The sequence below is a fragment of the Paramormyrops kingsleyae genome, chromosome 1 (genome assembly GCF_048594095.1).
Source record: "Paramormyrops kingsleyae isolate MSU_618 chromosome 1, PKINGS_0.4, whole genome shotgun sequence".
Taxonomy (NCBI): Eukaryota; Metazoa; Chordata; class Actinopteri; order Osteoglossiformes; family Mormyridae; genus Paramormyrops; species Paramormyrops kingsleyae.
In genome coordinates, this window is record NC_132797.1 from 25,862,453 (window position 1) to 25,886,434 (window position 23,982).

General features: G+C 43.3%; 2 protein-coding genes across 14 annotated transcripts in view; both read right to left on the reverse strand.

Moving 5' to 3' along the window:
* The window catches only part of ptprma (protein tyrosine phosphatase receptor type Ma), a 199,846-nt gene extending 197,616 nt beyond the window's left edge, over window positions 1-2,230 (reverse strand). For 7 of the 13 annotated variants that reach the window (XM_023823481.2, XM_023823480.2, XM_072712324.1 and 4 more), the window contains exon 1: window positions 1,952-2,229. In XM_023823481.2, coding sequence (XP_023679249.1) covers window positions 1,952-2,024 — 73 coding nt within the window. In that variant the 5' untranslated portion in view covers window positions 2,025-2,229. Of the gene's footprint in view, window positions 1-1,951 lie in introns of all 13 variants that reach the window. The other 6 variants (XM_072712303.1, XM_072712301.1, XM_072712296.1 and 3 more) reach the window with 1 other exon arrangement.
* Window positions 2,231-20,507: 18,277 nt separating this feature from the next.
* lrrc30a (leucine rich repeat containing 30a) lies at window positions 20,508-23,698 on the reverse strand. Its single transcript, XM_023823694.2, has one exon. The coding sequence runs from the start codon at window positions 22,880-22,882 to the stop codon at window positions 22,049-22,051; it is 834 nt and encodes a 277-aa protein (XP_023679462.1). The 5' UTR covers window positions 22,883-23,698; the 3' UTR covers window positions 20,508-22,048.
* Between the last annotated feature and the right edge of the window lie 284 nt (window positions 23,699-23,982).

Sequence of the window (23,982 nt, forward strand, 5' to 3'; positions counted from 1 at the left end):
TTACCGACAAAAACATATTTATACAATGAGGTCGACTTCATTAACAGCGGCTGGAGGCCCGACTGCAACGTGTCTATTGAATTACAATGACTGGGAAAGCGATTTATAAATATTGCGGAGTTTTATATGGCACTGCACAACCGTACAAAGGAAATGAGCGTGAATTTAATTTTATACCGATCATGCCCCTTCAGACGCGGGTCTCTACTGCACAAACGGGAGAAAATGACTCCAGTTTAGCACTAAATCATACAGTTTATGTTCCCTCGGTCTTTGCCAGGCTTGGTCGGACGCGTCCGTGCAAAGTAAATCTTCCCAATGAGTCTATTTATGTCCATGCAGAACACACGTATATTGTAATGCACCCAAACACTTTGTAGATGTTGACTCATAAAATGACTAGAACTCGACTCAAGAAAAATGACACTAGCTTTAAAATAAAAAATAAACGTGAAGATCGCGTGGATAAAGACGAGCAGTCGAGAAATTCGGTCGCGTGTATCAGCAGTGAAAAGGGTCCAATACAAATGCGTACACTGATTTCTGTATTTGCATTTTATCGGCACGCTTTTAAAGCAGTACATGTAGAATAATGAACGGGTACTACTGTCATTTGGTTTTCCAAGTCGTTTGTGTTGTTACAATGACCATTATAAACGTGACAAAGAAATTAATAAGAACCAGCCAAAGTAACAAAAGTAACATATTAACGTTTCTGTTATGTTTCAGTTTAACTTTTAACGTTACACCTAGATAGGCCTATTTAGGAGAAGAAAAAAAACAGCTATGAGCCTGGTAATTATGGGGCTGGATTTGGGTAGGCTATTTAAAATATTTGTGACTCCCCTTGTCACCTTGCAAATAACATTAACAGGCCTAATAATGACACAAATTTACCAAAAACACAGTAAACTTGAAGAACCACAAACTCTACATCACCGATTTCAAAGTTGTAAAGATGTTTTATCGCCTGCCTGTGTTAGCCGTCTAACCAAAGTCATTAAAAGGATGCAATTAAATACCTTGTTATTTAGTGACAAACATTAACAAAAATCACCCAAAACGACAGCGAGACCATACAAGCCTACGGTCGTTTAAAAAGAAAGAAAAAATTCCCTGTAGGAAATATCTGCAGCTAATTACAGATAAATACCAAGACGCGTTATTTTATAATCTGATGCACGTTTCATTTTTACTGCCAGAAGGATTTTGGCAAAACGTAGTATGTTAAAATAAGCGTGAACATCTGTGGCCTTTCTTGAGGGAATATTGTATAACCGATCAGAAGTTCATCCTAACGAAGTAACTGCTCGCCTCGACGTCCGCACAACTACAGCCGCGGGTTACAAAGACTGTCAGTCTGGGTCCTGTAGTAAGTTATCCTGTTAAGATGGTTAACAACTGTATCCCGGAGGTAAAAAGCTTCCCCGACCACATTGTTATTTTAGCCTCGTAATTTTAGAGCAGGCAGATTGAAAATCAGGCGAAGTTGAATAATGATGGAAAAAACAGAAAACATTTTGAAAGCCCTTCAAACCCGTTCTTCTCTAAGTACACAGAGGAAAATGCATCTGCTCTAACTACCGCACACAAACTCACGAGCTGTACTTTTCCATGAAGACCTTATTTTGGGGCAGGATCGCTGCAAATTGCAACGTAGTCGCCTTTCATCCGAGCAGATGCCATCGGTCGGCGCAAAGTAAAAGTTTCTTTTTATACTCGGCTGCAGCGCAAAAGCCAGTTAAGTTTTTTTGTTTCGTTTTTCTGCATGAGACCCACCACGGAATTGCTCCGGGTTTCAAAGTTTATTAACAACGGGATAGTTTCGCCGACAAACCATCTAGGCTGCAACAGAGACAACTGTGTGACTGCAGATCATCACCCTTGTTAACTGGAGCCTCTTTCCGAGCAATTAAAAGATTAATTAACGATACATGGCGGAAACCCTTACCTTTAAATACTTGTCCCCTGACTGAAATCAGAAAACTGACCGCAGCAAAGAAACAAGTTAAAACTCTATCCATTGCGGAAGTGTTGCGGACGTTACACCCCCCAGATCCCGGGGTACAACTCTTCCTCTGGGGTGGATAAATATTCCTATATTTGCGGTCTACATGCGAAACGATGGAGAGGCTTTCTTTCCCTCTTTCCCTACTTTATTGTGCTTGTTACTATGTTCTCCGCTCCCGAAACGGAGCTCAGGAGGCATCTGACGTCACTTGGCTGGGAATAAAACCTGGACCCCGTTAGATCTCCAGCAGAGGGGGCATTATGCGCTAAAATGCCTCCATTCACAGCCATACTTCATCGCACAATTAGGGAATTTATTTAAGAAAATTTGACCGTTTTAGCCGGTGTGTTATTCCCCTCATGTGTGTATTTGGGGTATTTATTATAGGTGAAGGAGGCGCATCTGAATGAATAAATCGTCCGCGGGAATCTTTTGAAAGCAGCCTCTTTTGAGAGCAGATCTCCCAATGATTTCGGGACCCGGGTGCCTTTTTCATTTCTCACCGTGAACCGGGTGCATCTGCAAGTTTGACTTCGCAGTAGCCTGGCGATATACCATGTTCTATGCACTCTCCGAGAATGAAAAGTAAATTGTTTAATGTGGGGGGTTATTTATGTCAGACACTACGTCGGAAGATTCGTAAATACTTTTTAATGTAGCTTAATTCGATGTATAAATCCAAAAAGGACGATCTGTTTTTTAAGTTTTCTACTGTACATCAGCGGGCATAAAATCTCCCAGACAGCAAGACACGTGGAACAGTCGACATGTAGGCTACATCTGGTTTATTTCGAGCAAGACTAATATCTTTCATTAAAAGCACTTCACAGCTAATCCGAAAAGGACAGATGTCACCGTATTTCCAGACTGGTGTGTTGTATGAATGTGGTAATTGATGTAATATCGCATCTAAAAACGAGGCACGTCTTGCGAAACGGACTGCCTACGTTTCCAGGCGATTCTTGTTTTTGCCAAACGCGTCAGTATACAGTACATACACTTACATACTTGCAGAGTAATGGCTATTTTCAGCCTGATAAAATGTGTTTTTATCGTTAGTCAAGACCTCCAGGATTTTAGACTGGATGTAGAAGGAGGAGCGTGTATCTTATAGGCAAGTGAATCGCAATGTGAGACTTCTACTTTCCATGTACCTATCGTGTCATTTTCATATGCGTTGCCGGTCTGTGTAGTTTTCAGTTGTTTTTTTTTTTACTTACTACGGGCAAATTACCGACATGTGTCACAGTTTGTTACTCTGTGTGTCCAGATATCCCGATCGATTCAACCGGGAATTAAATTGCTTTGAAAATGGCACTTACCTCCCGCCTCAGAGTGTCAAACACAGCAACAGATAGTACATTTCTGACACGATCGACTCTATCCAGCTACAAAACACGGCTTGTTAAGTCTCGCCAGCACTTAATTTTGAGCTCGTAGCTCTGTACGTCTCTTATTGCAGCCCTGCTGTTAAGTTTCATTGATTTGTCCTAATACATACACGAGGTGAACGGATGAGCTTCCTACCACAGTATGATAAATACTGTATAGCTATAAGTATATACCGCATGCAACTCTGCGTGAATTTACACGCATTTGTGCAATTCAGCTGAACAATGATCAGAGGTAAGAATACTTGGGTTTTGTACGGTACATGCTGAGCTTCTGGAAAGTTCACATCGGGTGACATTTTTGTTTTGTTTTGCAAAAACTTTCACTCCGCTTTGCCCCTAATGCTGGTGGCTCTCCTGCTGGTTGGTGTGCGTGGGCAACAGGAACGGGCTTCGTGGCCGGGAGCTGCCAGCTGATGTCCCGGGGGGGGGGGAGGTACCAGTGTACCCTATTTAAATGGGAAATGCCAAGGCTGGTGGTGTCTTTCTCTCCGGCAAGGCAGGACACTCCTTCGTGGGGAGCCTGACAGATGCTAATGTTAGCAGCAGGAGGCGGTTTGGGGGAAAAGGGCTTTGCATTCAGAAGGTCGTAGGTTCAACTCCCCAAAGCGGCTCCCCTGTTGTACCTCCAACAAGATGCTAGATACACTGATCATCATTCAACTGCACAACCAAGGTGCTGGAGAATCATTAAAATTATGTTATGATATCACCAATGAATTCTAATGACTCTCACATACCTACCGGAAGGTGTGAGTCGAGTCTCATTTAAACATATTAAGTCATTCTAATGTGTATATAAACAATCATACATTATGGGCAATTTAGAGACACCGGTTCACCACACTGCATGTCTTTGACGTTGGAGAAAACATAACCTAGCACTGGGAAAACATGCAAACTCTTCACATACAGCCAGGGGCCCCACTAGAGTTTTTGGGCCCTGTGAAAGCATGGCTGCAGATATCGGGCCCCCTACCCAGACCAATACAACTATGTTCAAAATTGTTCCCTCTGGGGCCCTTGGAATTATCCTAACACTCCACCACCACAGCCCACCTGCACACAACAGGGCTCATCTATCTATATATTTTCAAACCACACATATATATTATATACTCAAATATTTTGCATGCTTGGTATTGCTGCTGTCTCAGGAAGCCATTTAAATCACAGCGATAACTGGCACTACACTCCCAGCAGGTAATGCTAGCCTCTCAGAACTGTGATATCCATTGATATCCAATAACTGTGATATCCATTGATATCCAATATTGAGGGCACACGCACATGCACAGATAGAGACTTGTAAATTAACAATGAGGCATCAAAATTAAATTAATTAGTGATCACTATAGGAGGTTATGCTTGTGCACAGGGGGTGAGGAGAGCTCGCCATTTTTTTTTGCACGTTTTATTTTTTTAATGAAACATTTTCTTCTACTGTAACTCTTGTAAATGAGAGAAGAAGATTCGGGAGAAACATGGAGCAGTTTACCTTAAGTCATGTATCTGTGACTCAGACCAGCTCAACTTTTCAGACGGCAGAGATTTTGCTGTAGTCAGTATATTTTTTTCTTTCTGTCCTCAAGCTCTGTATAAAACGTTTTTTTTCCCCCCTACCCTCCTTGGCACACATGACAACATTAATTATTTGTCTAATTGGATTTAAAAGGTAGCCTTTGGCACCCCAGATATACAGCCCCCTGGTGCTTTTCAGCATGTGGACAAAAGTACAGCGTAATTCAAATAATATTTTCAGAGAAAATGTAAATTAAGTGTGAATCCAGGCTAGGCAAGGTGTTATACCCTGGGTGCGTATTTTAATTACTTTTTAGTGAGGTCTGCCTCACGGTGATGTGCGTGTATAGTCTGTCGATTTTACGTCATGGGTGTGTTTTTATCAGTCTTAACGCTTCTCTGATGGAAGCCAAGTCGGTAGCTGGACTTACTGCTCTTAGTGGCACAGCCGGAACGCGGCTTGAGATATAAACAAACCCGTCACCCGCCGATAGCGAGGGGTCCACCTAGGACAAGGGGTTGAAGAAAAAGGGACGGATGGATGGATGGATGGATATTGCACAGTCTTTATGCAATGTCAGGCTGACCAGAAGTAATAGCTAATGTCAAATTACCTCCTTTTTTTTACTAAAAGTATTAAAGTATTAAAGTATTAAAATTATGACACTGATTGATTCTTTACCAGAACAAGGTATGAAGTTTGGTGTTGTGGGTCCGTTTAATGCTGAGTTTGTGAACACAGAGACACCCATCAGTGGAAAGTGCGTACATATGCTCTTCAGCCCTGTCGTGGTTGTCAGGGGCAGCAGGAGGACTGGTCACAGATCCTGGAAACTCGGGGCTTAAGAGGTATTGCTATTGATTGCCTAATCGATCCCCTTCAGAACTCTTACATGCTTATTACATCATAAGGTGCCCAAGACTCCCAAGGGATTTCAGGTTCTCATTATTGAAACAAAGTCAGGCTCATAAGGAAAGTTCAACAAGTACCTTGTGGGCAACATTCTTTTGTTGGTTTGGATCCATCCTTGTAGTGGAAAAACAGGTTAAATTTTGCTTGATCGTGATCCACTACCTGGTGGTAGAAGTCTGACGCGTTGAATGCTGAGGATACGATATTGAGTTTAGTTCTTAATGAGTAGATTTATTCATATGATATTTTAACACACAATATACTTAGAGCTGGTTTGTTTGGCGCGACAGGGCCGACATGCAGACACCATCACACACAGCAAATACGGTCAATGACTGTTTCGCGTTGCACCTTCACCCCTGGGCCTCGAAATCTCAGCACCTTTAGTAACAACCATCGCCTCCTACAGGTGGGAATACACTCAGATAATAATAAAAATCACTACATCTCATTACACTTATTACAACAATATATATATATATATTATATTATGAATAAATACAAATAAATATAAACATTAAATAAATCAATTTCAACAATATTCATAAATAAGTCCAGTATAAACACAAGCTAAATTATGTTTAATAAACAATTGAAAGAATGGCTGCTACAATCCTTTAGTGTGTGTGTGAGTGTGTATGTATGTGTGTGTGTGAGTGTGTATGTGTGTGTGAGTGTGTATGTATGTGTGTGTGTGAGTGTGTATGTGTGTGCGTGTGTATATGTGCGCGAGTGGGTGTGTATGTATGCATGTGTGTGAGTGTGTGTGTGTGTATGTGTGTGAGTGGGTGTGTGTGTATGTGTGTGTGAGTGTGTGTGTGTGTGTGAGTGTGTATGTATGTGTGTGTGTGAGTGTGTACAGTATGTGTGTGTGTGTGTGTATGTGTGTGTGTGAGTGTGTATGTGTGTGCGTGTGTATATGTATGCATGTGTGTGAGTGTGTGTGTGTGTATGTGTCTGAGTGTGTGTGTGTTTACCTCATATAGTACAGGTTTCTCTATATATATACACTTGAATATACTCCAATTTTGTCATTCAGTCCATTAATAAACATTAACGCTATTTGGCATTTCAGAATGGCCCATTGTGTGAGTGTGTACCCAGAAATAGACTGCCTTCCCATCCAGGTTGTGCCCTGGGCTTCTTGGCGCAGTCTCCGGGCTCACCACGACCCCCTCCTGGATGAGTGTTTATGGATGTATAGAAACGCTACGCTTGCGTGCTTTAGCTAAGTGTTTTGTTATTCCGCACTGACGTAACTCCTGCTGCTCCTGTTGTCTCAGATTAGTACTGAGTTCTCAGATTATTATGCTCATTAGATGTTGTAGCTGATGTGTAATCATAAAAAAATCAGTTCTACCATTTCTGAGAAACAGAACCTCTATTTCTGTCTATAATATAATAGAAAAATTGAAATCTTGTCTGTGTGTGTGTGTGTGTGTGTGTGTGTGTGTTTGCATAGATCACATTTGAGGACCAAATTGTCCCCAAAGTGTAGTAAAACCTGAAATTTCCCTACTTTTGGGGACATCTTTTGAGGTCCCCATTCGGAGTTTTACAAAAATTCTGTTAATGCAATTACAAAAGTAAAAATGCTAAAAGTCTTGTATTTTGTTTGGTTGCTTATGGTTAAGGTTACGGCTGGGTAGGGGTTAAGGTCGTCATGTTGGGATTAGGGTTTTTCCCATAGAAATGAATGTAAGGTCCCCATTTAGATAGGTACGCCAACACGTGTGTGTGTGGGTGGGTTTGCATAGATCACATTTAAGGACCAAGTCTTGTATTTGGGTTGGTTTCTTATGGTTAAGGTTAAGGTTAGGGATGGGTAGAGGTTAAGGCTGTCGTGATTGGGATTAGGGTTTTTCCCAAAGAAATGAATGGACGGTCCCCATTTAGACAGGAAGACCAACTTACCTCATCTTGTTCTCCATGAGACATACATGCAGGCGAGAGCAAGTTTGGGGGTCACAGCACAGGGTCAGCCAGTGTGCAGCCTACCTGGAAAAACTGGGATCAAGGGCCTCATTCAGGGGCCTAACAGTGACATCACTCTGCTCGCCTGCAGTCTGAGCCGTACACACACACCCATACTTACACATATTGGCACATTAATCCACCATGCTGACTGTGGTGGCTGGAGCAGAAAGAGTTCCTTTAGCTCTACCTTCAGATCACCTGGAGATGCTGGGATATTTTGAAACTCCATCAGCCACTAATAATTGCCGTCTCCACATCTGTGGTGAGACAGGAAAGCACATGAAGGTTAGTTTAAATATAGAAATGTCAACTGACCAGTAAGTTTACTCATAGTCATCCCTCCATCTTCCATCAGTGCTTATCCAGCAAATAATCACACTGAGCTTGCAGCCTATCTCAGGAAATACAGCCCACTGCAGACCATCTGGACTGACATGGCAGAGCTGCAGAACACTTGAGGAAGATGCCGATGGTCCCATTAGAGGGTGTCAGGACAGAGAAACTACACTTCAGAATAATGTCAGGCTTTTGCAGCTTGGTGTTTGGGACTGGAACAGAGTTACAGCTGAAGCTTTGGATAGGAGCTGCTTCAAAGGGCCGAAACTGAGGCTTCAGCCAATCACCTATTAAGTTATGGCTCTCGATTTTTCCTTGCATTTTTATTTTTATTTTTTTCCCTGAAAATGTGTTTTATCACAGCTGTTCCACCCAATGTTTGATGTTTACTAGAGTAAAGAAAAATCCCGGCAATGGACACCATGACTTAGTAGTAATCACTTGCTGTGCTTTCATTGACACCTAGGGGGCATTATTCTTTCTAACATAAAATGCTTCAGCCAGTGCAGAAACAATACAAAATTCTGACAATTAAAACAGCCGTGCATGATAAGCTAAAGGGGGGGTCGTGATAAGGACATGAACATAGCATTTGGCCCGCCAATAAACAGCTGAAAACCAGAATGTCAGGAATTGGACTGGTCAAGCAGCTCTGTGGAATTCACCCAAGCCAGTTGCATTACCAGGGTAATGTCTATGTGGCTTATCTCCTGGGGTTCCGTGGCCAATCGGGGTGGCGTATTGGCCACGGAGGTGACATCAGTGCAACTAGCTTCCTGTCCTCTGTTTGGCAAACTGATCCATGTGACACAGGGATTGGAATAAAGGGCAGTGTTTTTTGTGGGGTTGGGTTTTGCAAAATGGGCCATGAGAATGAAAACATGGGTGAACCGTTCCTACTTCAGCAAAAGGAAAGAGTCTGGGAAAGAGTAACGACTGGGACCAGGTCGTGTGGTCTGGGGAAGCCAATCAGAAGTCTGTTATATTATTGGTTTAATCTGTGGGGTCTCCATGCCCCCATCTTACACCTTCCAAAGACATGTCCATCCATTCATTTTCTATATATCCTATTATTGTCCTATGCAGGGTAGGAAGGTACTGGTGAAAAGGCAAAAAATGGACGGGATGCCAGTCCATCATAGGCCACACGCACACAATTTGGCAACTCCAGTTCACCTTTGGCGTATTTTTGGACTGTGGAGGGAATCCGGAGAACCCAGAGGAAACCCCACAATGACATGAGGAGAACATGCATCCTCCAGAAAAATAAAGCCAGGATGGAGACCAACAAAATGTGACAATGGCCTTACTCATGGCGTGTCTCAGAATAGACACCCTACCACTGAGACTCTGGACAGATGGCAAGAGATACAGAAAGGGCCTAGTTACAAGGCTGTTTGCATCCTAGGAAGAGTTTAAGATAGACCCCTCAGAAAGAATTCATAAACAATGATGCTGCGTAAAGTTGTTTAGGCGAAAAATCCAATAATTGACATAAGTAGAAAGTTATAAACCGAAACCAAACTGTAGTAAGTAAAATGAATAGATTCTTAAAAAAGTCTTAAAATCGGTATCTATGTAGGCATGAGAGCCTGGTATCACTGCAGCACTGTAAACTGAGGTGCTGACACAGTCTAGAAGATGAGCTTGCCCCCGCTCCCCACCTGACTGCCACCCTGGAGATTAAATGCCAAATCCTTGCAGAAGGACCACATGGTAGTAATATTACCAGGAACACAGTGGTATGTGTTTGTTTGTTGAGATGTACACAGGTCTTATCTTTGCTTTGGGTTTGCAGCTGTAGTGTCCAACACGGGGTTAAGGGAGGGTGACAGAATCCACTTAGCACCACCTCCTCATGCCCCAGGGGGTCAGGGATTTACCCATAAGCCTCTCCTCTCTGTTTTGTCTGTCTCCCTTCTCCTTGATTTTGCCCCTGATGGCCCTCGAGTGTCCTGTCGGCGCGCCAGGGAGGTCCGACATGCGATTAGGAGATGTGCTCCCTGCTGCCGCGCTGCGGACAGAGCTGAGAGGGAGGTGGGGGGATACGCCTTGACATTTCCAGATTATAATGCTATACTGAGCTCCGAGGCATGCTTTGTCCCCCTGGCAATCTTGCCGAAAAAGGTAATCGTGTGATGTTTGCGTGTGCGAACACGGGAGAGACGAGTCAATAAACCTGTGATAGACACTGACCGCAAGTGGCCCCGCCCATCACTATCCCAGATGCCAGCACTGTATCCGCCTGCATCTGCCATAGACCCCTACCCTATTCACAACCCCATTCCTATAAAGATATTACAGTGCTAAATCTTAGTAACAATTTTACTGGCAGTGTTTGTTTTCATTTGCTATTGACAACATTTTTTCAGTGGTGAGAAATTCCAGTGTCTGACATTCGACACTGTAATACAGGTTAAACAATGTTAGAATATTCTGAATTACATAATATTGCTCGTAAGGTGTTCTTTTTTGATTCCTGATTAAAATGTACAAATAAATGTACACTAATTAATTTAATAAATCAGTAACACTTAACGTGACAGGGCACAAATATTTAGTAATAACTTAGTTACTACTGAAGTTACCTTTAAAGAGTGCAAATAGTAGTTAAACACCAGGTCCAGGCGACATCCCAGGACGGGTGTTCAAGACCTGCGTCAACCAGCTAGCGCCTGTGTTCACGGTAATATTCAATCAATCTCAGACCCGGTCCACCATACCGACATGTTTTAAAAGATCCACCATTGTACCCATATCTAAGAAGCTGCACCCTAGTCTGAATGATTACCACCCCATTGTACTTCATCCCCAGAGCAATGAAGTGCTTTGAGAGACTGGTGAAGAATCTCGAATGCACTTCACTACCCAACGACCTGCATACTATCCTAACAGATCCACTGATCATGCTACCACCTTTCTACTCCACATGGCACTGGCCCACCTACACCACAGAGGTGGGAACTATGTGAGAATGCTGTGTGTAGAATACAATTCAGCCAACACCATAGTCCTCTCCAGGCTTGTCACCAAGCTCAGGGAACTTGGACTGAACATCAAGCCATGTAACTGGGTGCTCAACTTCCTGTCAGGCAGACCTCAGGTTGTGAGAGTGGGCCATCATATATGATCAAGCCACACCCTCAGCATTGGGTGTGTCCTGAGCTCTCTGCTGCACTCCCTGTACACCCACGACTGCAGGGCCACATTCGACTCCAGTGTCATGGTTAAGTTTACGGATGACAAAGCTGTATTACAGCTGAGCACCAACAACAATGAGCAGGACTGCCTGGAGGAGGTGGAGAACCTGTCACTGCCAGGACAACATCCTCCTCCTCAATGTAAACAAGATGAAGGACATGATTTGGGATTTTGGGAGGAAATGGCAAAGGAACCTCACCCAGATCAGGATCAACGGCACTTTGGTGGAGAAAGTGGACGGCTTCAAGTATCTCGGCCTCCACATAACCGAGGACCTGACCTGAACCCCGCACACGGACTCCTTAGCGATGAAGGTGTACTAGCACCTCTGTTATCTCTGGTGCCTCAGGGACTTCATGCTGCCTGCCCAAATGCCGAGGAACTTTTACATCGCCACCATCAAAAGTATCCTGACCAAAGACCATCACCGCCTGGTTTAGGAACAGCACGCAGGAGGGGTGTGCGGTCAGCAGAATGCACTCCTAAACCTCCTAGACATCTACATCAAATGATGCAGATCCAGGGCCAGAAAGATCAACACGGACCCCAGCCCCAGCCACACACACTCACCTGTGTTATTCTTTACTTGTTCCTTCCTTAGTAGTTCCTTCAGTAGATCACAAAGGTTTACAGAATTAAGAGATACAGTAACGAATACAGTAACTGCTTGGGATAAAAGATGCATGATTCATTAATGATGACCAAATATGAGATCAGTATTTAGCTTGTGTAATTCATGACTTGTTCCTTCAGTAATTCCTTTAATAGTTGATTAAGGATTACAGAGTTAACTGATAAAACATGCATCACAATTAATGATGAATTAATATGAGATCAGTATATAACTAAGCTTGTGGTTAATTAATACATTAGTAATGGCAAAATAGTATATTGTTTGTGCCCCGTCAAGGAAAGTTTTACCAATAAATGTCCAGAGACGTTCCTGAATGTTTTTGAATGTCAACAATGACGCAGGCCAAAAAAGATAACCCTCAAAAACCGTAAAACCCTCAAAGAGAGGGATCCAGAAGATGGACAATATATGAATCGCTAAACCAAAGCAAAGCAGCCAATCAGGCACGTTGTTCCAAACCGCCAATACAAAGCGGTGCTACAGGCAGCTTCTTAATCACATGGTGGCAAGCTATTCAAACTCAACAACTCCATCCACATCACACGCCAGCTCCATCTTACTGTTGTGGTTTACACAAATCCATTGGCACCTTCATGGCACTTTACACTTCATTCGATATGGGACCCGGCTACCACTCCCTGTAAAGGCTCAGCCATGTGCCCCCCCCCCCACCCCCCTACACACACACACACACACACAATCTGCAAACACCCAATAAAAAGCGCAAGGGAGATGGAATCAGACTGGTGGGGCCTCTTCTATTAAATCAATAGCTCAAGATGTGCCCAGACATGTCCTGTATCTGAGGTCTCCTCTTCCATATTGACCCCAAGAGGAGGGTTACATCACTCTAGCTGAGGGGTGCTATGGTAACGGCCACAGTGCAGCCCGGTGGCCATGGATCTTTCTGGAAACGGGAGGTTTTTATTGAAATAAACATTAGGTGGACCTGCAAACATGACCTCCAGCGAGCACCTTTCCCAAGCATAAAATGTGGTGCGAGTTAAAAAAAATAAAAATCAATGTTATATCTAACAATTAAAAACAAATTGCGGAACACAGTGCCAGAGCGGGGGCTAAATGGCTTTTGATTTTTTTTTGGAGATGGGAGTTATGTTGAGAGATGTATGGACATGCTCCTCATGCCAACCCCTCGAGTCATTTTCGGATTCACCGTGTGTCTGGAAAATCAATACTTTTCCTCCTGTCAGTTAGGTCAATCTCTTCGGAAGGCTCTTTGAAAACCAGAGCCGACAGTAATAGAGACACTAAATGTGGCGTAAAGAATCCAGTGGCTGCCTTTTTCTGCCTTAGACTCTCTGTCTGCCGCTACTGGTTTGTGAAAAGTTATTCTTTCAATGATTTCCATTTTTTTCCAGTTCAAACACACACTCATCCGCTTCGGAGGCATACCCCGCCTGAGAGCTGCCTTTTAGTCCGCGAACGCCAAGCTTTCTTCGCCGACAAATTTGTAGCCAAAGATTTGCCTTTTTGTAAGTGTGTGTTTTGTGTTTTGTCTAATGCTCCTCTCAGAGAAAGAAAGCAATTCCCCTAACAACCACCTTCACCATGCTATTGAAGAAAAAAATAAAATAGAATAAATAAATATATATGCGTGCGTGTGTGTTTGTATATATATACACACACAGTGAAAAGTTTTTGCACACACTGAGATTTTCTACATTTGCATATTCCTCACCTAACAGTAACTAAAAATACACCCAATATTCTTTGCTAACAAATACATTTACACTATGTTCACCATTTGAGTACTTTTATTAGCAAGAAAATGTCATATCTTTGATTAATCAAAATAACCTCCTCTAATTTATAACAGCAGAGAAAATATGAGGCATTTTTCTACCACGGACGTTAAGTACTACTCTGTTTCATGGGATGAAACCATTAACTAGTGCATTTACAGTTAAAAGATAGCTTAGAATCTAACTATGCCACATTACACAAGCAGTTAATGGGATGTCAGACATGCACTGTTACATACTCTTCCCATGTTATAAAGGAATCTTGTTTTATTTCACTTATAGTTTATAGTTGTTCACTCAACTTTCCAGTGCTTATATATATATTTCTCTTAGAAACAAAAAACAGGGATGCTGGAAACGTAACTGGGCCTATAGCAGTGCATTCGACAGGGTCTAACATGCGGTAAGGGGGTCACTGCCAGGGCAAGTGGATGGTGGCGTTTGTGTCCAGACACAACACTCAAAGACGCCATTATCAACCTGTCATTGTTTCTATTTTTTTCTATTCCATTGTGTTTTTGGGTTTATTTTTTAATGAGGACTTGAGGATGCTGGCCTCTCCCTTGTCATAGCAGTGCCTTTCGCTCCCATTCGGATCATTCCAGAAGAGATCCCAAGATCCTCATTCATCACAGCTTGAACTTCATAGTCTTTTAGTTCCCCCCCCCCCCCCACCCACATTTCTGACCTGCTCCTGTCCTTTTCCAGCTGAGTGACAAGTCGTGCTAAACCCCTTCCAACCCCACCCCACCCCTGATGAACATCCTCTTCATCTAATTGCTGTCTTAGGTACGTGGGCATATACAGGGGGGGGGCCTAAAATGCCCCCACTACCGTCATTCAAATCATATACTATAGGGACAAAAGTACTGGGACACCTGGCCATTAGACCTACAGGGACTTTTATGCCCCCCCCCCCCCCCATTCTAAATCTATAGGCATCAATATGGAGCTGGTCCCCCCCTTTGCAGCCATAATACCTGCCACTCTTCTGGGGAGGCTTTCCACAAGATTTTGGAGGGTGTCTGGGAATTTATGCCCATTCATCCAGAAGAACATTTGTGAGGTCATACACTGATGCTGGATGTGAAGGCCTCACAAAGGTGTTCGATGGGGTTGAGGTCAGGGCTCTGTGTGGGCCAATCAAGTTCTTCCACACCAAACTCACCCAGCCATGTCTTTATGGATCTTGCTTTGTGCACAGGGGCACAGTCATACTGGAACAGGAACGGGCCTTCCCCAAACTGTTCCCACAAAGCTGGAAGCATAGAATTGTCCAAAATGTCTTGACATGCTGAAACATTAAGAGTTCCATTCACTGTAACTAAGAGGTCTAGCCCAACCCCTGAAAAATAGCCCCACACCATTATCCCTCCTCCACCAAACTTTACACTTGGCACAATGCAGTCAGGCAGGTAACATTCTCTTGGCAACCGCCAAACCCAGACTCGTCCATCAGACTGCCAGACAGAGAAGTGCGATTTCTCACTCTACAGAATATGTTTCCGCTGCTCCAGTTTCCAGTGCCGGCGTGCTTTACACCACTCCATCTTACGCTTGACATTGCACTTAGTGATGTGAGGCTTGCATGCAGCTACTCAGCCATTGAAGCCCATACCATGAAGCTCTCAGCACACAGTTTTTGCGTTGGGGTTAATGCCAGAGGAAGTTTGGAACTCTGCAGTTATTGAGTTAACAGAGCACTGGTAACTTTTATGCACTATGCACCTCAGAACTCGGCGACCCCGTTCTGTTATTTTATGTGGTCTGTCACGTCGTGGCTGAGTTTCTGTTGTTCCTAAACGCTTCCACTTTGCAATAATAACACTTACGGCTGACCGTGGAATATCTAGCAGGAAGGAAATCTAACAAGCTGACTCATTGCATAGGTGGCATCCTATGACAGTACCACACTAGAATTCACTGAGCTCTTCAGAACGACCCATTCTTTCACAAATATTTGTAAACCTGACTGCACAGCTCTGTGCTTGATTTTATAAACCTGTGGTAATGAGTCTGAATGAAACACCTGAATTTAGTGATTCAGAGATGTGTCCCAATACTTTTGTCCATATAGTGTATCATTGAGTAATAATAAGGTTGGTCTCTCTGTATGAATAATGATTCCTCTTATGACCCCCCACCTCAATAAATCCCAGAAACGCCAGCTTGAGTATGAGGTACAGTAAGAGGTGCTGGTTCTGTGTGTCTCTCTCTGCTGGGGAAAACGCAGGCGTCTAGCAGGCTGGTTTGGTGAAATGCCGACTGAATCTCCAACATTTGTCATTCCAGCCATTAAACGAGGGTCCCTGGGAAAGTCTGGCCCTCTTTGAGCTCAGAATGAAATTTCAGGTTAAATAACCCAGGAATAGTTTGCCCTGGAGCGGCAGTTGTGATTTTTATTTAATTTTCGGACATCTTCGAAAACAGCCGCAGGTCATGTGGTCCGTCTGTCTGCAGATGACTGAAGAGCCTCTCCCTTCCGGAAGAAACAAGAGCAGCCCCCAACCTGGAAGTGGGGCCTTGAGGCGCGCCTGTCGAAAACGCCGCATTTCTTCTGCGTACTGTACATTTCCCCAGTCTCAGATTTATATGGCACTGCACTGGAATCAGCACTGGTGCTGATCTTCACAGAATCCTACATGAATACAGTGCACAATCTGTACGTATGTCCTCAAAATGGGCAAAACATGTTTCAGGTGTGATTAATGGTAATTAAAGATAAATATAAAAAAATTATTTGACTTTTCTTTTTATTTTTGTTTCAGTTAGTTTCAGAAGCAATATTTATAGTTTAATTTGTAGTTTTTTCTTTTGTTTTCATATCTGATTTTATTTCACTATAGGAAAATGTTTGTTGTTTTAGTTTTGTTAACCATAATAACCCTGGCTGGTACTTTGGAGCAGACCTTGAATGCATAAAATTATATGTAAAATTAGGCAGGGGGCCCAAGGTGACATTTTGTCAGGGGGCCCACAATTTCTAGATAGCAGTGAGGTACAAGGACAAGGGCCACCGTCAGCACAATCCGGGTCCTAGTAAAGCAGGTATCACCAAGATTAGCCAGTTTAATCGGCAGACCCGGGAAGATCTCCCTCTGCCAGCTCTGCACGCAGGGCACACGCTGATATGCCATCCCCCCTAAGCCATCCCCAACTTTCTTTCCCTCCTGGAGACCATCTCCCTGGCCCACACTGGGGAAACAAGTGTGTGGCCACAGCGAGGACATTGCGCCACACTGCGGAAATCCAGGGCCTTGTGGTCACAGCGATCTGGATTAATAGGCCATTTAACCTGTTAAAGGAAGGGCACAATGAATCTTTTCATCATGGCCCTGCTTGCTGAAGCCAGGAGAAGATAGAAGGAGATAGAGGCAGTGAGAGAGAGCAGGAGAGATGGTTTTGCATGCAAATTCGTTTAGAATTCGTCCACGCTCAGCTTCCCAAATGTCATCCAATCCGTTGATCTAGATCCAGTTTTCAATAGAATCCTACTTGATGCTTCCCAGCTCCTTCCAGAGAAGGACTGTCAGTAATGTTACTGCCAGGACTGCAGGGCTGTGTGCCCGGTGTTCAGATGACCTGAGAACATACCTTGGCCAAGCCAATGAAGCTACAATCCACGCCCGGCCATGAGGGGGAACGTTATAACGTCCATGATCTCCATAGGATGAAAGCAAACTCAGTTGGGCCACCATTAGTCAAACAGGGCTCACACTCTAGCTAAATTTAGTCCTCTAGTAGGGTCATACATGAGCTAATGAACTCAACAGGGGGGCTTAAACTTAACTGCCACATTCTCCTTTTCTTAAATGGACCTGTCTGGATTTTGGCACTACTAAATAGAAATATTCCAAGGTGTTTATCTCTGTAATGACTCTTTGTGACTTTTGTCCCACGCTAGTTCCTCACTGGTTTTATTTAGATGCTGACTTGTCAGTAGAGGTCACTGTGATGTCTTCCAACTAACCCCATGACTGATGTTATACATCTACATTTGGCACAGTAGTTCAGTTGTCATCCACGGTATCGTAACACGTTCAAAGTGCCCAAAAAAACACAGCCACTTGTTCCTGGGATAGAGAGCGCTCTGGGTCAGGTTTATAAGTGGCAATGCCTGGATTTTAAGCTGATGTTTTGGTTGTGCTGCCAGGTGAATTGGACACTAACCTCAGGCGAAAATTTCATGGTTCATACTCATAGACCAAAACTGTTTACTTCCTGTAGCGGTTAGCACTGCGGTCTGCATTGCTGGAAATGTCACGGATACAGGCTCGCATCGCATGAAAATCACAAAGGAGGTTTTTGGACAGAGCTTATAAATCACTGGCAGAGTCTCATGAGTGTAAAAAATCCTTGTGGCCTCTTTATGAGCTGTCCCCAAAGGACCCATTATAGTGTTAAGCCTTCCTTAAATTAATTTAATCTTTATTTAGCCTTAAAGAAGGTGGTGCTGCAGCCCTATCACCTTGGCCGCACCATATGGCCCTTTCTGCAGTCTCTGTTAGAAATGCTAACGCAGAATATGTGCAGTGACAAGCTCATGCGTCCAGGATTGAGAGTATGAATCCTGCTCCAATTCTGTGTGTATGTGCAGTACACTGTGCATCTCCGCCCTGTGCTTGTGTGGGTTTCCTCCGGGTACTCCTGTTTCCCTTCCCTGTCTAAAAAACATGTGTTTGGGTCACCTGGCATCTGTAATTTGCCCACAGGTTGTTTTTTTTTTTTGTGCCCCGTTAGACTGGCATCGTGTTCAGGGTGTATCTCTGTGCTTCCTGGCAATAGGTTCCATGCTCACCTTTACCTTCAATAAATAGTTTCAAAAAATGGTTGGTATGTAAGACCCTGGGCTGTTAATGAAACTGTCTAACCACTTGTTATGAATTTGTGATGGATGGAAAGGAGATGTTTATTACTGGGAATGTGTGCAATTAGTGGTGTGAGTCTGGAAGCCTTTTCCATGACAGAAAGCCTCAAAAATCCCCTAAAATATCATAAGGAACTCAAAGGAAAGTGATGGAAGCCTGAAAACTAAATCTGTAACCAAAGCTTGATGAAAGCTGTGTCTCCTGTAATACTGAAAGCAACCAGAAGGGGGATACAAGAACCTACAGGCAATGCCATTTTTGGACCAGTGGGTCAAGGATTTAAAAAAGAAATACCTGCGGGATGTGACATGCTGTCCCTTCTTCCCAGAAACCACACAGTGAAGGGTCAGGTGGAGATACTGTGCCCATTGGCATTCCCATGATGCACCACTCTTCGTTTGCAGGGGCCGGCTTCCTTCAGGACAAGCTCACTTTATGTGGCCTTTATCCATAGCAGTTGTTTTCATGAGGCTATAACTTCCTGACCACAGGAGAGTGCCATAAATTAAGTAGCATCCATGTTGGAAAAATGCTAGAACATTCTTTCAGAAGTGTTTGGTGCCGCGATGTCACATCTTATCAGGGCCGTGCTGAAAATATATGGAAGGGCAACCACTTCTGCTGCTGCTTCACTGACTTTACACTTGAGGTCTAGTTAAGGGCAACTCGGACATTATTGGCTAAGAACTCTAATAGAAAGTGTCAATAAAGATAAGCACTTTTGCTAAAAACATTTTGCTAAAGACGTTTTTTTTTTGTTTATTGCTTAAGGATTTGACAGATATGAAAATTTGATTATATAATTTAAAAGGCATGATAAGACTTTGTTGATTTTTTTTTTTCTGAGGTAATCTAAGTGTACTTAATCATAAGATGGTACTTGTAACACATTTCAAAAATTGCATATGTCAAGAATCCGGCTTTCATTGTTATATCTGAGCACTGCTCATAAATTTTAGTTAGACACTTCAGTCAATGAAATGTGAGGAGATATGAAGAGTGGGGAGATAAAGATTTTTAACGGTGATGATATTGAACAGGTATCATCTCAGCTCGATGTGAAGCGCTGTCATCCTTCGAAGGAATCTCAACCCGCCAAATCCCTCACTCACTTCATGTGACAGGGGCGGGGGCGGAGGGGGGGGGGGGGGGTTAATTTCCAGCAGCTACATTAAATCAAGCAAGGGTTCGTGCCCAGACAAAAGACCGCAAGAAGCACAAGTGAAAAAAGAGATAACGTATTGAAAAACCGATATTTCATTACTGACGATATTATGTGCATCAGTAATACTTTCTTTCACACCTTGTGAAAGATAAGGTGAAATAAACCCCGTCTCGAGAATTTAATTAGTTCTTCCAGTGACTGAATCGTAACAGAGGACACAATCTCCTTCTGAACTTGTGCATCAAACAAGCATGTAATCACATCAGCCTCCAGTACACACCCATCACAGACTTCACAATCAGACGTCCCTGTCGTTGGACATTGGAGTTACAGGAACTCATTGAATCAAAAAATTATTTTAATATTATACGAGTTCTATGGATGTTCCTTTAGCTAGACAGGATATTGTAGATATGAAAGATGATGCAGTATTATTAGATTTTAAAAGAATTACCATTACCAATGTGGCAAGAAAAAAAAGTTTTCACAGTGACATCTGTCAGAGACTAAGGAAGATTCAACAGCGTTTGTGAAAGACACCTTCTGAGTAGAGGGTCAGCTGACAATCAAAGGACAAATCCGAGGTTAACAAGGTTCACTGATACCATAAAGGAAAACTCTATGTTTATTATATAACGTACATAAACTAAAAGGCCCGATTCTGCATTTTTATGGCACCACCAAAAAAAAAAACATACAGTACAGTATATAAGCAATACAGTACAGAAATAGAATATAAAATTGTGAAATAGATTTTGTAAATATAATTGTCTATAAAAAATTAGTATTTTGATTCCTGGTTCTCGCTTGGTTAGATGAAAGCCTGGTAGAGCCAGCAAAGGTTTTTTTGTGAAGTTAAGGGACTTTCCATGTATCTCATCAGCCACAACATCATTGGTATGAAGACAGGCGCAGACAGGACCTGAACTGCTGCAGGAGACAAATATGCTGTGACATAAATAGGTCTTTAAACATCTAGCCATGTAAATCAAATTCCGAGGAGATGTCTGAAAAGGTGGAGCCTATGACACATGCCAGGCTCATCTAACTGGTACAGTACTTGGCAAACCATTTTGTAGGGAACTGTGCTGTGGGACATTTCATCAGGGTTTATAACAACCCTTGAGTTGGGTTTGATGTTTCTCCCATAGTTTCCATTAGCACACTTGCTAACAACCTTACAGTTGGGTTTAATATGTCTCTCTGATCCTCACCTGTACTGCTGCTACATATGTATAGTTGAAATTGCCTTTCCCACAGCCAACAGGAATGATACTTTATTAATCCCCATGGGGAAATTGTCTTTACACCTCCCTCAACTTGCTCTTTGTAGAGTAAGCTGTCTGGGAAGGGCTGCCAGGGAGCTAGGGGTTAAGGGCCTTGTTCAAGGACCCACAGACGTGCTGAAGCTGGGTTTGAACTGGCAACCTTGTGATTATGGGCATGCAGGCTTAGCCCCCCACACTGCAACTACGCTGAATAACCTCTACACACCAAAACAAGGCAGCATTTTAAAGGATGAGCCCTGGAATTTGTGCTTTCATTTCTGCTATTAAGTCCCTTGGTTCCATACCCTAATAATCCTTTATGTGAACATCTGGAACAAAACTTTATCTTCATTTATCACCACCGCCTTGGTGTTATTATGGTACATGTATTAGCTTTACCATGAAAGCAATTTAGAACTGCCCACATCAGCAAATAATTTAATAAATAATGATGAACGGCGTGGTTATACAGAGCATTCAGTTACATCTAACACAAGCACATAAGCACACACGCTGCATTCAGGTGATATTAAAAAAAACTTTCTGATGGAATACTGGTGTGGGTAATAACAATAATAATAATAATAATAAGCAATTTAACTAATAAGTTAGTAAGTTACATTTCTGAATACTCACTTTGAACCTCTGCTACCATAAGACTCTCTGAAATATTAAAAGATTTCCGGTGTAATTATTTACGAACTGGTCTGCTTAATTACCCTCCAGTAAGATGGAATCTCCTCTAGCAATTTTATTTCCAATCTAATTTTTCTGTCGCATTTTAATTTTTCCCACCTCAGAAGACTCTTCTCTAAAGTGCATTTATAAAAATGAGCGACATCAATTAAATTTGATATTCAATTCTTTCTATGCATAGCAATTAAGTACTTGACCATAAAAAAAATGTTATCATAAAAGCACTTTCTGCAGCTTACGATAGTCCGTAAGGTCACGCCTACGTCTGTAACTCCCAAAGCAGCTTGTGGCTCCTGCAAACATATCACAGCGACTTCAGGTAATTATAGAGAGCATCAAGTCCTCCCTTCAGACTCTCTTTTATTGGTTTTGACAGTGGGTTGTGCATGATGTGCAAACCCTTGTCTACAGGATGGCAGGCCAGTCTCTCCAAGTTCTTCAGAAGGTACATTTCCACTGGGATGTTCTCGATCTTGTTGAAGTCCACATTGAGCAGCTCCAGCGAATCCAAAAAGCAAAGGGATTTGGGAAGGATGCGGATGGAGTTTCCCTCCAGAATGAGGGTCTTGAGGTTGACCAGAACCTGGATCTGGTCGGCGACGTTCTCCAACCGATTGTAGGCCAGGTGCAAGAAGACCAGGTCCTGCATCCCGTAGACGCAGCAGGGGATGTAGACGATGCAGTTGTGGCTGAGGTTGAGCTTCCTCAGCCGCGTCAAGCCGGCCAGGCTCCCAGGAAGGCTCGATATCTGGTTGTCTTCCAGGCTGAGCACCTCCAGCTTGGTGCATTCGGCCAGCTCCTCCGGGACCTCTGTCAGCCGGTTGTAGGAGACGAAGAGGACGCGCAGGTTGGCCAGGCGCCCAATCTCAGGGGGAAGGCTGTCCAGCTGGTTCCCCCACAGGTTCAGTACAACCAGGCTCTGCAGGCGGCTGATGGCGGGGGGTAGGGAACGCAGCCGATTCAGGGATAGGTTCAGCTTCTCCAGCTTGGACAGCTCCCACAGCTCGTCGGGGACTTTAGGCAGACGGCGCGTTGCCATGCTGAGGACGGTGGCATTCCTGCGGATCCTGTCCAATGATGAAGGCGCCTCCTCCAGATCCTCATTTCTCCTCGATTCCCTCGACCCCTTTGCTCCCATGTTTCTCACGGTAGCTTCCCAGAATCCCAGTCTGCAGCGGTTCAGCCTTGGCAGTGGCAGAGTCAGCTAGGGGAGCTTTTCTGGCCGCTACCCTGGCCGCCCCTACCAGAGAAACCTGTGGGAGGCCTGCAGGAGATCCCGCCTGAGCCGTAGCCAGAGGAGCTGGAGCGGGTGTCACTGCCGCCACCTGTCACTGTCACTTCGGGCCGTATCCGCGGCAGCGCCTAACCCCAGGTCGCGGGCGATAAGGGCGCCAGAAGTTTCCACTGCAGCTGCTGGGCGATCAAACACTCTTAAATCTCCCACGGCTTTGGTAATTTAATCCCGTAATAAGCGTATATTTTCAAATTATTAATTAAATAATTTGCGGGGAAAATGAAACGTATACGAGACACGTTCAAAGTTATTGTACTTTATGTGTATAATTTTAGCACGGAGTGTAATAAGGAAAAACAAATGTCAAGCTCTGAATTTAATTAAAAGTGCATTAAGGCTTAAGTCTTACATGATGCGGGTAGCAACTTAAAATGTTTGTTAGAGAAGCGCTTTTTTATTTAGTTACTGCAGCTGACAAGTGTTGAACCCTGTTTTAAACTTAGAATATCAAGCGCATTTTAAAAGAAACTTTACTCTTGCACGTTTGCTCGGTTTTCAGTCGTTATTTCACACATCTGTCCAGCGGGAAAATACACTCATCCAAACCTAAAACGATTCTCAGGTTTGGGGAAAAGGTGCCTGGAAAAAAAGAGATGAAGTGGCTTCAAGTAGCTTGCTGTCGGACAGGGAAAGCATCGGGCAGCTCGGGTCCCCCATCAAGCCGCGGGCGGACTGCAAACGCAGCTGACGCGACAAAAGCCGTAAAAACCCTAATTAGCTCCGTTAACATTGATTTCTGATAGGCAATTAAATGGTAAATGAGGGTGCTGTGAAGGCCTTTAAAATATGCAACAGAATAAACAAAGCGCACTTTTAATGTGTGTGCAGGGATCTTAAAATATGTTCATAGTGCAAAAAACCAATTAAAAAATTACACATAATAAACGTAATGAATTACCCCATGAAACAAAATACATAAATCCCAGGAGTAGTATTTCTGTAGA

Bases quoted from the DNA above. Each gene is read 5' to 3' on its own strand.
- lrrc30a (XM_023823694.2), bottom strand. From the start codon at position 22,882: ATGGGAGCAAAGGGGTCGAGGGAATCGAGGAGAAATGAGGATCTGGAG.